This window comes from Sylvia atricapilla, chromosome 3 (genome assembly GCF_009819655.1).
Source record: "Sylvia atricapilla isolate bSylAtr1 chromosome 3, bSylAtr1.pri, whole genome shotgun sequence".
Classification (NCBI taxonomy): domain Eukaryota; kingdom Metazoa; phylum Chordata; class Aves; order Passeriformes; family Sylviidae; genus Sylvia; species Sylvia atricapilla.
Window position 1 is genome coordinate 73,362,006 of NC_089142.1, and position 12,200 is coordinate 73,374,205.

The 12,200-nt window shown below is 37.1% G+C and overlaps 1 protein-coding gene across 3 annotated transcripts in view; it reads right to left on the reverse strand.

The window, feature by feature from the left end:
• The window catches only part of SMOC2 (SPARC related modular calcium binding 2), a 139,209-nt gene that overhangs the window by 34,705 nt on the left and 92,304 nt on the right, over positions 1 to 12,200 (reverse strand). For all 3 annotated transcript variants that reach the window (XM_066315804.1, XM_066315803.1, XM_066315802.1), the window contains exons 8-9: positions 8,298 to 8,484; positions 1,303 to 1,385 (exon numbers count right to left, since the gene is read on the reverse strand). In XM_066315804.1, the coding sequence (XP_066171901.1) occupies positions 1,303 to 1,385; positions 8,298 to 8,484 (270 nt within the window). The remainder of the gene's footprint in view (positions 1 to 1,302; positions 1,386 to 8,297; positions 8,485 to 12,200) is intronic.

Here is a 12,200-nt window from a genome sequence, read left to right on the forward strand (position 1 = left end):
GAAATCTTAAAAACCTCCACCAGCCCATTCTCCCTCTAAGATTACATCTAGCAAATGCTTTCCAAAATATTCAGCAAAAAGTAGGAATGACCAGTAAGTGATATCTTCAACTACAGAACTTATTTCTTCAACATGTGCTTTGCTACAATATCTTCTGAGTCAAGTTTTTTAAAACCCAAACATAAAATCAAGTAACCATCCAAGTCTGTAACTATGCAAGTGTTGTGTACAATAAGTTGTTGAAGACAGCTAACTTTCCAGTGGTTTCCATGGAATTGTAAAATATCACAGAATAATTTGGGTTGGAAGGGACCCTCGAAGGTCATCTTGTCCAGCCCCTCTACAATGAGCAGGACATTTTCAACCAAATCTTTTGATTAGCTTCTATATAGAACACAACATAGAGTTATATCTGTTTTTTGGGTTTTTTTTATTACACCTTGTAATTAAATTATTTCATGACAGAGAGCATAAATGTGTGTTCATCTAATATGCATTTCAACACTGATGGGCATTAGTTGGGAATGATTGTCTGAATGTTTCTTTGGGTGACCACACTAGAATATTGTTCATTACATGAAAGCTCTGCACGTATTTACTTATTTCTGGTTTTTTACAATGGCTGACAGTGACTTGCAATTCTCTGTCTTGCAATCTAACGTGCAGTATCACTAAACCTGCTACACCTCAAGTTATTCAAGCATACTAAAAGGCCATTTCAAAAATTAAGGAAGTCTATTTGCTTCTGTGTAGCTCAGCTACCCATAGATAAGCTCTCTCACAAGATTATAAAAAGTGTGAAAAAAATAACAACTCTAATACACACAATTTTTTCCTGCAATAGAGAATAACAAAAAAAAAAAAAAAGTTTTGAAGTAAACCGACAAAGATGCTCTTGAAAAACAGTAAGATGGATACATTTTTTAGACTGATTTGGAGACAGAGGCCTACTTCCCATGGATTTTGCTAGAACAGGGATTATGAAGCATTATCCAGGATTATATCCTGGATGTATTTCTTGATTTCCATGATATGACAGCAGAAAATAATAATTCCAGTAAGTAAATGTGACTGCCATTAAACTACTGATTAAAATGAGCCTTACTTTCTCTGAGAAGATCCCAAGACCCATATTGTCTTACACTGTCCCAAAGTCAAATACTTCAGTCAATGGCAAATCAGTATAGTGATATCTAAAAGATACCTTATTTTGATATAGTGTAAGGAATTACTTTCTAATTTACTGTAGTGAATAAACAAAGCATTGGAATGCATAAATTTAAATTTATCAGTTTCACTAACCTTGAAGCTGGCGTCCTTTGTACAAATCCTTTGTTTTTGTTGGGTGAGCTCTGGCACCATTGTCACATTTAGGTTGTTCATACCTAAAGAACAAACAAGGAGAGAATAAAATCAGTGAAGGTTAATTTGATTAAGAATGAATTTATTTCCAATTTTGTAGTCCTCATGTCTTCTTGTATTCACGGAATAAGCCCACATTATCATTCAGAGGACAATGCAAACTCATCTATTTTTCCCTGACCTCAAAGAAACCACCTTTATTCTCCTCAAGTTTGTACCAAACTAAAAAATATTCTCTTCTAAAGTTCGTTCTACTGAGAGGAAAACTAAAGAATTGCTATAAATTAACAGAAAATAAAAACTATTTTGAAAAAATATACCAAAAAAACCCCACAGAGGCAAGAAAAAAGAAGGCTGTCTCCCATCTATAAAATAAAAAGGTCATAAAGAATATTTCAGACAGCATTCACGTTGGGAAACACCAGAGAAACAATTTCAAAATTGGCAGCTAGGTACTACTGCAGCTCTAAATTCATGTGCTACTGTATCTTCTCAGAAAAAAAAAAAAAAAAAGAAAAAAAAATATTAAGTAAGAAGGGTTAACCAGGAATGTTTTCAACCAGAAAAAGTGATCGAATTTCCAGAAGGAAGGTAATTGGGCCAGAACTACTTGAAGGGAATTATGAAAAAGACTGAATCTCCACCTGCTACTGGAATGTTCTGGCTCTTCTATGCTTATTGAGTTTACTTAAAGTCACTTTGTTAGTCTAACTGGTAAAAAGAAATTGTGCTATTTGTACTTCCAACAAACAGTGACTCATGCAACTCCACCAGCAATATCTTTTATGCAAGACCAGGAGGGATGGGAGAATCTGCTGCTGAATTGCACCTCTTTTTCTGTGTCCCACAATCAATGCATGGTGGTTTTTCATTCAACTTGACAGAGTCTCTTTCTGAGAAATTTTTACTTTATTGTCCTAAAGTAGATTGAAGTTGCAGAGCTTAGCAGGTAGAATTTCAGAGAAAGTTTCAATTCTCAGTTAAAATAACATGAATTTTGTCTACATACATGTCTGTCTACATACTGTTCGGTGAATCTAGATTTTTTTCATAGTTTATATAACTGAAGCTCTCCTACTCCAACTTTACCAAAAATGACATTTACTGAGTGGCATATTAAAATGTCTTATTAAAATACACTAATCAAAATTTTTCTGGACAAAACATTTCTAAACACATTGAATGGTGGAAATGTCCTGGATTCAGGTCAGACTGCTTCTAAAAAAATGCCTAAATATTTTGCTCTTAATTATCAGGCAGGATAGAAAACTGCAATATTATTTCTCCTTTGAGGGCTTAATTTATTTCTACATCATCTGATGAAACTGACTACTGGCCCATCAAATTTTGGCTGGTGCAAGAAGGTACAGTATCGTTTTCATGGATGTGGGAGAGCTAGAGACCCTTTTTTACCCTAAAGAATGGCAGAAATAGAAGGTGCTTTGATAACATGGGTTGGATTCGGATACTTGATGGATGACCACCTTAATCAGCCAAGAAAACAGTGAAAGGGAAGTCTCTGAGCAACACTCACTAATGCAGTACCTGGCAAACAGCCTGGCCCCTGATTAATCTGATACCTGACTCTGCATTCCCCTCCTTCTCTTCCACTACTGTGGCTGCTCTGTGCCTATGTTTTATTTTTTGGCCTCTACTCTTCTACCTTTTTGGCTGATATTTTTGTTAAATACACACACAGTTCATCATATACAAACCAATTCTATAGGTGTTAAAATGCTGCAATGTGAAAAGTCTACATTTAACTCTTTAAAGCAACTTAAAAAAGAAAACAGGTAATTTAAAATTTACCATACCATGCTAAAAACTGATAAGAAAAACAGGGTTGCCTCAGTTTTCATGGAGAAAGTGTGGGAATGGGATAGCATGTCAGAATGGAGCACTGTCAGGTTAAAAATAGCGTAGTTAAAAGACATCCCAAGTTACTCTTTTGAATTTAAAAGGGGAAAGAATCCCTAGCAGTAAATGTATATCTACAATTGGCAAGGGCTTAGGAAGACTGCTTTATACCTCTGATCAGTCTGCTGGGAAGCACTGAGATTTACTGAGGTGCACAAAGTAGTAGAGGATGGAGGCTTCCACAAGGATTCTACAGTGTGGGCAGCTTCATGAAAGAGATGATTTATGTTCCTTAAGTTTAGAGAATCTTTTGCAAGTTTGGAGTTTACTCTGCACAAGATCTTAGTTGCTAAAAAGTCATATGTGAGAACACAGGCCCATGGTGCCCACTGAGACAAAAGGCTGAGGTTCATGTTGTGATTTCCAAGAGGCATTGGGAGCGAACTGGTGAGGACCTCACTTTTGTGGGAATGGTTGTTTAGCCTCTAAATGCATAACTCCCTTTTAATGTGGATTTATTTCACAACTTCACCTATTTATTGTAAGTTTAACTGTCTTAAATGTCCTAGATGGATTCTTCATTCACATATCTTTAACTCTAAAATGAGTTTATTTTTTTCTGAAATACCTTCATTGACAAATGATTTGTCTTTTTTTTAGATGAGAGTGCATTAGAAGGTAAATGAGTGCTAATAACTTCCCTTCATTTTGAGGGTCTTATTCAATGTGACTACCATTTATTGAGGTGTTTAGAGCCTTATAATATGGCAAGTATCATCCTCATGAATACATTCAAAACAAATGACAAGCAAAATGTTGAGTTGTTCTGGCAACAGGTTCCTGGATCTGTCTATCCTTTTGGTGTTGTCACTTAGTGACTCGATTCTTATTTGCAGAACAGAGTATTTGCAGTATGTTATGCATCCATCCTGCTACCAGGAGTACTAATGTTATCAGTTTTAACGTCTTTTAATTTATATTTTGCGGTGGAAAACTGAAAGATAGTACATCAAGTTTTGCACAAGCCCCTCGTTGTTTTGACTAGGAAAGATTCACATATTCATTCTTTCCGTTCTATAAGAATTGCAAAAAGACAAGTGTATATTCTGATCCCACTTTAGTTCCCTCTGCCTGAGGAAAAAAGAAAAAAAGAATAGTTTTATCAACACAGAAAAAAAATTTAAATCAAGAAATAATTAATGGGATTCCACCCCACCTAAATATTTCTCAGAAATGAGGTCTAGACATTCCTCTTAAACTCCAGGCAGTAATCCCACCTGCTTGTTTACCAAGACTGTAGATTCCTAAATACACCAGTCATTCTTTATTTAGTATGAAATTCCTAATACTAAGTACTTTCCTTACCCATCTGTGCTCATAAATGTCCTCTTTGGGGATATCACTAAATTTTGCTTCTGCAGAGCTTCACTGAGGACTGACCTTAAGTCTAACAAAGCTGAAAAATTAGAAATGATCAAGAACATAGCAGCTGATTTTTCAGTATCAGTCATCAGGCAGAGCACTTTTGTGTCTAAACCATATGCATGGAAAGATTGAATCCAATTTTCCAGCCTTCCAACCTTAGAGACACAGTGAAAGGTCTTCCTGCCGCCTCTTTTCCCACAGCTGAGTGACTGTGTGACTGTGTAGTTGCCAAAAAAAAGAGCCCAGCAGACCAAACACGGAAAAAAAGAGACAGAGACTGATTCTAGTTCCATAGGTGATTCATCAAGGGGTTGGGAAGACCTAGACTTCCAGTCTATATGAAAGTAGGAGCCAAAATGGCATATACTGCATGCACACTATACCCATGAATAAGAAAGCAAGCTGGTTCATTTTTAAGGATCATCACCTCCATTTTCATCAATGGTTCATCCTGACATGCAGGTTGTGGCAGGAAGTGTGCACAGATGAACAAAGTGCACCTAACAGAATTCACATTTAAAAAGGAGGCATATGACTGGCCAGCTGATACAGGAGGAATAAACACTGTTCAAGTGCATAGGAATGGGGTCAGGATTCTGGTAAAGGAGCATGAAGGCAACAAGAAGAACTTCTTATATGCATATTAGCAACAAAAAGAAGTCAAGGGAAGTGTGAGCCTGCTGCTGTGTGGGATAAGCGACCTTGTGACAAAGGACAGAGAGAAGGCAAAAGTATTCAATGGCACCTCCTCCCGAGCCTTTACTCGTAAGACCAGTGTCCAAGAATCCCAGGTCCTTGAGAGCAGTAGTAAACTCTAGAGCAAGGAAGACTTATCCTGGGCCACAAAGGATCAAGTCAGAGATTATCTGAACAAGTTGGATATACACAACTCCATGGGACCCGATGGGATGCTGATTTGTGGGCCACTCACCATTATATCTGGAAGTTTGTACTGACTGGGGAAAGTCCCTAGGGACTGGAAGAAAGAAAATGTCACTTCAAGAAGGGCAAGGAAGAGCCAAATAAGCCAGAGAGCCTTACCTCAGTTTCTGAGAAGGTGATGAAGTTAAATCCTCCTGAAAGCTATTCCAAAATATATGAAGAAGAAGGTGAGCAAGAGTAGTCAGGATAGAATTTTGAAGAGGAAATCATACTTGGCCAACACTGCAGCTTTTTATGATTCTGTAACTTGCTCAGTGAATAAGGTGAGATGGGCAGATATTATTTCTCTTAATTTTAGATATGTTTTTGACACTGTCTCTGATCACTTTCTCACAGACAAACTGATGAAGTATGTACAAGATAAATTAACAGGGAGGTGTTTTGAAAACTGGCTGAACAGCCAGTTTCAAATAGTTGGGATCAGCAGAAACATTTCAGCTGGTAGCCAGCCACCAGTGGAGTGCCCCAAAGCCTGTAGAGACAATACTGTTTAACCTCTTCCTTAATGACCAGGACGCTGAAACATGGAAAAACTTTATAAGTTTGCAGATGATACAAAATTGAGAGGAAGTGTCTGATACACAAAATGGTTGTGCTGCCATTCAGAGGAACTTCAACAAGCTGCAGAAGTGGGCTGGCAGGAATCTCATGAAGTTAAAAAAAAAAAAAAAAAAAAGCAAAACTCTTGCCCCTAGCAAAGATTAATTCCCTGCATCAGGATAATATGGGGCCAAACCAGCTGGAAAGCAGCTCTGGGGATTTCTGATGGATGTTGAGTATAAGGCAGAAAAGAAGGCAAATAGCCTTCAGGGTTGCATTAGATAAAGTACTGCCATCAAGCCAAGGGAGGAGAGCCTTGTCCTGTCATATACAATGGCAGAGTGAGACTCATCTGCAGTGTTGTGTCCAGCTCTGTCCAGCCCCTCAAACAAGAGACATGGACATCCTGGAGTGAGTGTAGCAAAGGGCCATGAATATGATTAAGGGACTGGAGCATTTGATATAATAAGGAAAGGGTTCTGGCAATGTTCACCTTGGAAAAGACAAGGTTCAGGGAGGATCTTAATGTTGTCTCTTAGTATCCAAAGAGAGGAAAATAATGAAAGGGAAATTATAATCCTCTTGCTAATTCCCAGTGGCAGGAAAAAAGGCAATGGGCACAAAATAAAATACTGAAAATGTCATGCAAAAGTAAAAAAACCCTTATTTTTAGTTATGATGGTGACTAAACACTAAAACAGTCTGCTTAGAGAGATTATGGATTCCTCATCCTTAGCAATACTCAGAATAAAGTATTCTTTAGTCCTATTACATAGTCCTGAATAATGCACTCTAGATGATCTTGCTTTGAGTAGGGGCATTGGATCAGAGAACCTCCAGATCTCCCTACCAATCTCAGCTATTCTGTGACTCTGTAAGAAGATAATAATTAAAAAAAAAAAGAAACAACACCACAACAACCCCTCTCCCCCCCAAAAAAAAACACCAAACCAAAAACCCACAAGAAAAAACCCAAATCAAACCAAAGAACAAACCCCACCAAAACAAAACCACAGCAGAAGCCCCATTGCTTGTTGAGCACAAGAAGATGATTTGGACTTAAATTAGGGAATAGGAAATAAAACTAAGCTAATAATTCAAAGAAGAATTAATATAAAAAGAACAAACAATGAACAAACCTAGGGGTGGAGAACAGAGAAAGAGCATAAAAGGGGGTATCCAGAAGTCATCTTAAATCCTCACATGATACATACACTGATCCTACAGTTTCAGGATCAAATTTAGACTATGATGTTTGACAGGTGATCAACATTGACTTTAAGTGATAAAAGAATCCTTAAGGCTGGAACAGACCTCTAAGACCATCAAGCCCACTTCAGATGACACTGTAATTGGCATAGTCCAGCTTATAGTATAAAGAGATAGCAATAAATCAGCACTAGAAGAATATGTGAAAAAATCCTCCCCAAGAATATACTATTTTACAGCAAGTGGCTTATAAGACATGTTTCTTTTACAAACCTTATGCAAATGATAAAAAAGATTTTGCTTAAGTTATAAAAGAGTTATGATTACATCAAGACTCCTATATTGCATGCCAGCTCTATATGAGCTCCTATAGCATTCCTACAAGGGCCAAACCTCAATAACCAACCTAAATAACATTCTTTGGAACCTGATATGGGCTTTGCCTACATCTGCACTATATGGCTCACAACACTTCACCATGTATCCGGCTCAGCTGAGATGACTGAACTCCAACCTTCTATTAATAACACACTAAAATGATATTTCCTCTCTATGGGTTCCTGGGGAGTTGTTCCATCAAAGGCCATCATATGAAATAGTTGAGGAGGTTGCTGGAAAAATAACTAAGCATTTCTGAGGTTGGACATGGTTTCTGTCATAGACTATCTTACTTGGCTCTTTTATATTTGGGATAAGGAGTGTGAGATTTCCTCTGGGATTATTCATTATATGCTCCAAGCTTTGGATTCCCAGCACAAAATAGGAGTAAAGAAGAAGACTAGAATGGCCTGTGCCATTGTAGTGAAACTGTCCATGGTCATCTGGCCTTAATTTTTGATGTCTCAAAATATTTCACTTCATGGTGGAAAAAACCTATATGACATAATTCCACCGGCAACAAAAGTCCATGGACACTAGGGCATGTCCTTACTAGAGCTTTGGAGGGCCGCGTACCCCCTTACCTTGTTGATGTACCGGGGATGGGACGCCCCGTATCCACCAGAACACACCAGCAGTAGCCCGTGGAAGGGTGGCACTGCACTGGTTTGTAGAGGCCGCCCTGAGCACACTCTGGAATGAACACATTGTCTTTCTGGGGCTGCTTTGCCTCCTCCAGGGCTGACTGAAGTTCTTGATCACATGACGATGCTTTTGGATGGAAAAGAAAAAGCATTGAAAAAGACAGATGGAAAGAGCCTACACGATTTATCAAACAGATTTTATATCTGGTTTATGTACTTCTTTGGTTTTATATAAAGATTTTCTTAGTGAAGGCTTGCTACAGCTCAAATACTATCTACAATGGTTTAGGCTATATATTGTTAGAAACTTTTGTTTCCTTTTCATGCAGCTGCCTCATTTTATAGTTCTAATAATATCCTGAATGCCCTCTTTCCTATACTTGATATAATCTCTGGATAAGTAAATACCTTGTGACCTTAAAAAAATCCTCATGCATTTCACAGTCCCTAAAGCATGGATTCTTTTCAGAGAGCATAGTAAAAAAATCCAACTGCTTGGGATTCCTTAAATGAATTATTCATCTAGGTATTCATTTGGATGTTTATATTCTGCTCATTTTTTCCAGTTTTGAAGCAACCTCTTAAAACAGTGAGAATTCTTCCACGTTCTTTTCTGGTGATTCTGGTATTGGCAATGTATCATTTGGTCTGGAGAGCAAAGACCCACAAGAAGAATACATTTTTATGTCATGTAGTCAGAATGCCCAAAATCTTTCAGAATGTGTGAAAAACTTTCATATCTATACGTTCTCAGCCTTTAAATGAAACTATGAGGCAAGGGACAAAGAGTAGAAACCATAGGGCCTGAGAAGGCCTGTCAGTTTACAACAATCAGTAAAATAACGCCTCTGCTTAGGATTTTTAGTCACTAATTATCTGATCCATGTGAAACTTGGGTAAATAAGAAAGACTATTTATTAAAGCCATTATTTTTCCATGGACTTTAAAGTCAGTCACCTATAATGTGAAATTTAGACTGTTAAAAATTACATTTTGAAATAATTCCCAAACTATCCAGTAGAAAAAAAAATGAAATATTTGAAAAGCAAGAATATTAAGCACTCTGCAGATGTTCAAATTACTAAATGGAAAATTACAAGTAAAATTGAAATTCTAGTAGAATTTCAATCAATAAGAGATTCTCTTTAGTTAAAGAACAGTCATTCTAATGTTCTAATTTAAAAAAAAAAAAAAAAAAAAAAAGTGGGTAATATTTGCTCTTCTTTGAAACCAGTTAAAGGATTTACTTTTTGACTTTTAGTAGTTCAGTGCACAACAAAGAACAAGTTGAATCCTGACTGAATATTCTAGTGCATTTTAACAAATTTCTGCTCCAGGGTAATCTTGTTTTCTGTTATCCACATAGTTCGGAAAATTATTTGCAAATTGTAGACACTGACAGAAATTCACTAATCATGTCCAGAATGCTAATGCTCCTTGACAGCTTTTTGCAAATGCAAATGTCAGAATCAGTAAGACTTCTGTCATAGGGGAAAAGGTGGTAAGATGCTAAACACCTTCATACTTTAACTGGCACACAATTCCATCTATACAATGGCCTGGTTTGCAGAAACAGTGTGTTTTTTTCCAATCCATGAAAAACAAGAAAAAAAAAAAAAAAAGAATATCACTTGCTAGTTTGATAACATAAGGCACAGATGGAGATCTTTAGCTGACTTTTTTCCTCTTTTTTTTCATATAGTATTTAAATAGGGTATCTAGATAAGCTGATGAATTTGCACATTTTTGTCTTATTCTACCCACTGACATAAACAGAGATTGAATACCTCTCAAATTTCCATTGTTTAGATAATAATGTGTACTTACAGAATCATTGTAGTAGGTACAGGAACACTTTGTGAAAGGGAAATAGGAATTTTTCATGTTGAAACCTTTACGGAAATAACTATATTTTGACAAAGCAAAAATCTGTCACCAACATCCTCCTAGAGTAGCTAAAAAATCTTCTCCTCAGTGAATGTGGAAAATGATGACTATCAAATGACAAGCTGTGACAACTCTAGAAAACTCCTCACTTAGCTTTGTTTTTGACTTTTTATGTTTTGTATACAATCAAGCAAAAAAGAGCACATGGGGTGAAGCGGCTGCCATGAGAGAGAGGAAATAATTACTCCTCTTTAAACTCCACTAAATTAATGTCTCTTTCATACTGATAAACCTTGGGACCATGCCATTAGTTACTGTGACCTTCTCTTGGTTTACATCCTTGTAACTAGTAACTTAAAATATGGCAGAGATGCAGGTATTCTTATCTCCCCTAACCCCAGCTTTGTATGAAAAACACATTTGTATTCTCCCAGCTTTGTTTAGAAAATACACTGGGGTATAAAGGCCACAGAATCAACTCATTCAGATAAACAAAATGCATCTGAGCAGAGAGGGTGTGATGGAAAATTCCCAGTGCAGAAGCAGATGCTGACTGTTTCAGCTGTGGGCATGAGCTACACTCCCTAACTTCTGTGAAGCTCTAGTTTCTACTGCTTGAGACAACCCGTGAAGGACTGCACTGCTGACTCATGGGCCAGTGCAGTCACCTCTGTTGAGGTCATTTAGGAGACAGTGTTAGACCCAGATAGCTGATCTTTACTAGTTGACTTGCTGAGACAAGATTTTCTACAAGCTGTTGCTCAAGCCAGAAATTTGTATCTTTTGCACTACAAAAAATTCGTGTTTCTTCCAGTCCTTTTATTCCCTTGCATCAGGTTTTAAATCTCAGAGGTACAGAAAAGCAGAATTATGGGAAAGGAGGGCTGAAAAATATGGCTTATAACTGTAGAAGGGACAGTCAGAAGACTGCTTGAACTTAACATCTAAAGTGAGACTGGAAGCAGAGCAGACAGTAATCAAAGGAAGGTTTAAAGATTAAGAGGAAGGACTTTCCCTTCTTGAAACTTTTAATTTCTTATCTTTCCCTTACAGATGGGAAATTTTAACAAGCAGACGAACACTTATCGCTGGGCTTAAATTAGTTTTAAGATAAAATCTAGATTATTTCTAACAAATTAGGGGTAAAAAAGAATATAATAGACACTACATCTCTCAGTTCTCCATGAGCCAAATGACTATCATTACAAATCTGCTGAAGAGAGTTCATTAATTTCATTTAACAAAAGTGCAGATTAGCTTATCATCTTTCTCCTTTATACAATGGCTAATGAGCTTCAGGCCAGCTATCAGGCCGTCTGTTCAACAGAGTAATTTCTGAAGTCCAATGTTTTGTATGCTTTTGAAACAACCATTTGTGTCACCATTACTACTTCCCTGTTTCTTTTCTGCACTAGAACATTGTTCCTACCTAAAGGAAAACTGGTCTAAAGTGCTTATCTATAATTCTGCCTGCTAGAACCAGAACATTAATCCTCCGTGTGATTTCCTGTCTGAAGGAGCCATTCATCCCCTTTCAGATTTTCTTTCAATTATTTACAAGAGGAGTAGTGGAAAGATACAATTGTAGCCCTGTGATGCTAAGAGCTCTTATCACAAGAGCTACCATACCACTGAAAATAATTGCCTTTGTAATGTCAGAAGAGTCATGGTCAACAAATGTTCATTTCCCAGGAGAACCAGTGATAAATGTCATTAACTTAGAAAATCTCTGGCAGTTTGTCCAAACAATCTGACAACAACTATGAACTGGAACTATAACAGATAGAGGCCAGAAGTTCATAAAGTGAACACTATGGAAAAGGATCTATGCCACAATAAAAGCAGGATAAATACCTTACTCATTAAAATGCATCAAACTTGCTATGGAATGTGTTACCACAATAACATTCCTTCTGGGAACAGAAAAGCACTGACACTCCAGTTTCTTCTTTTCAA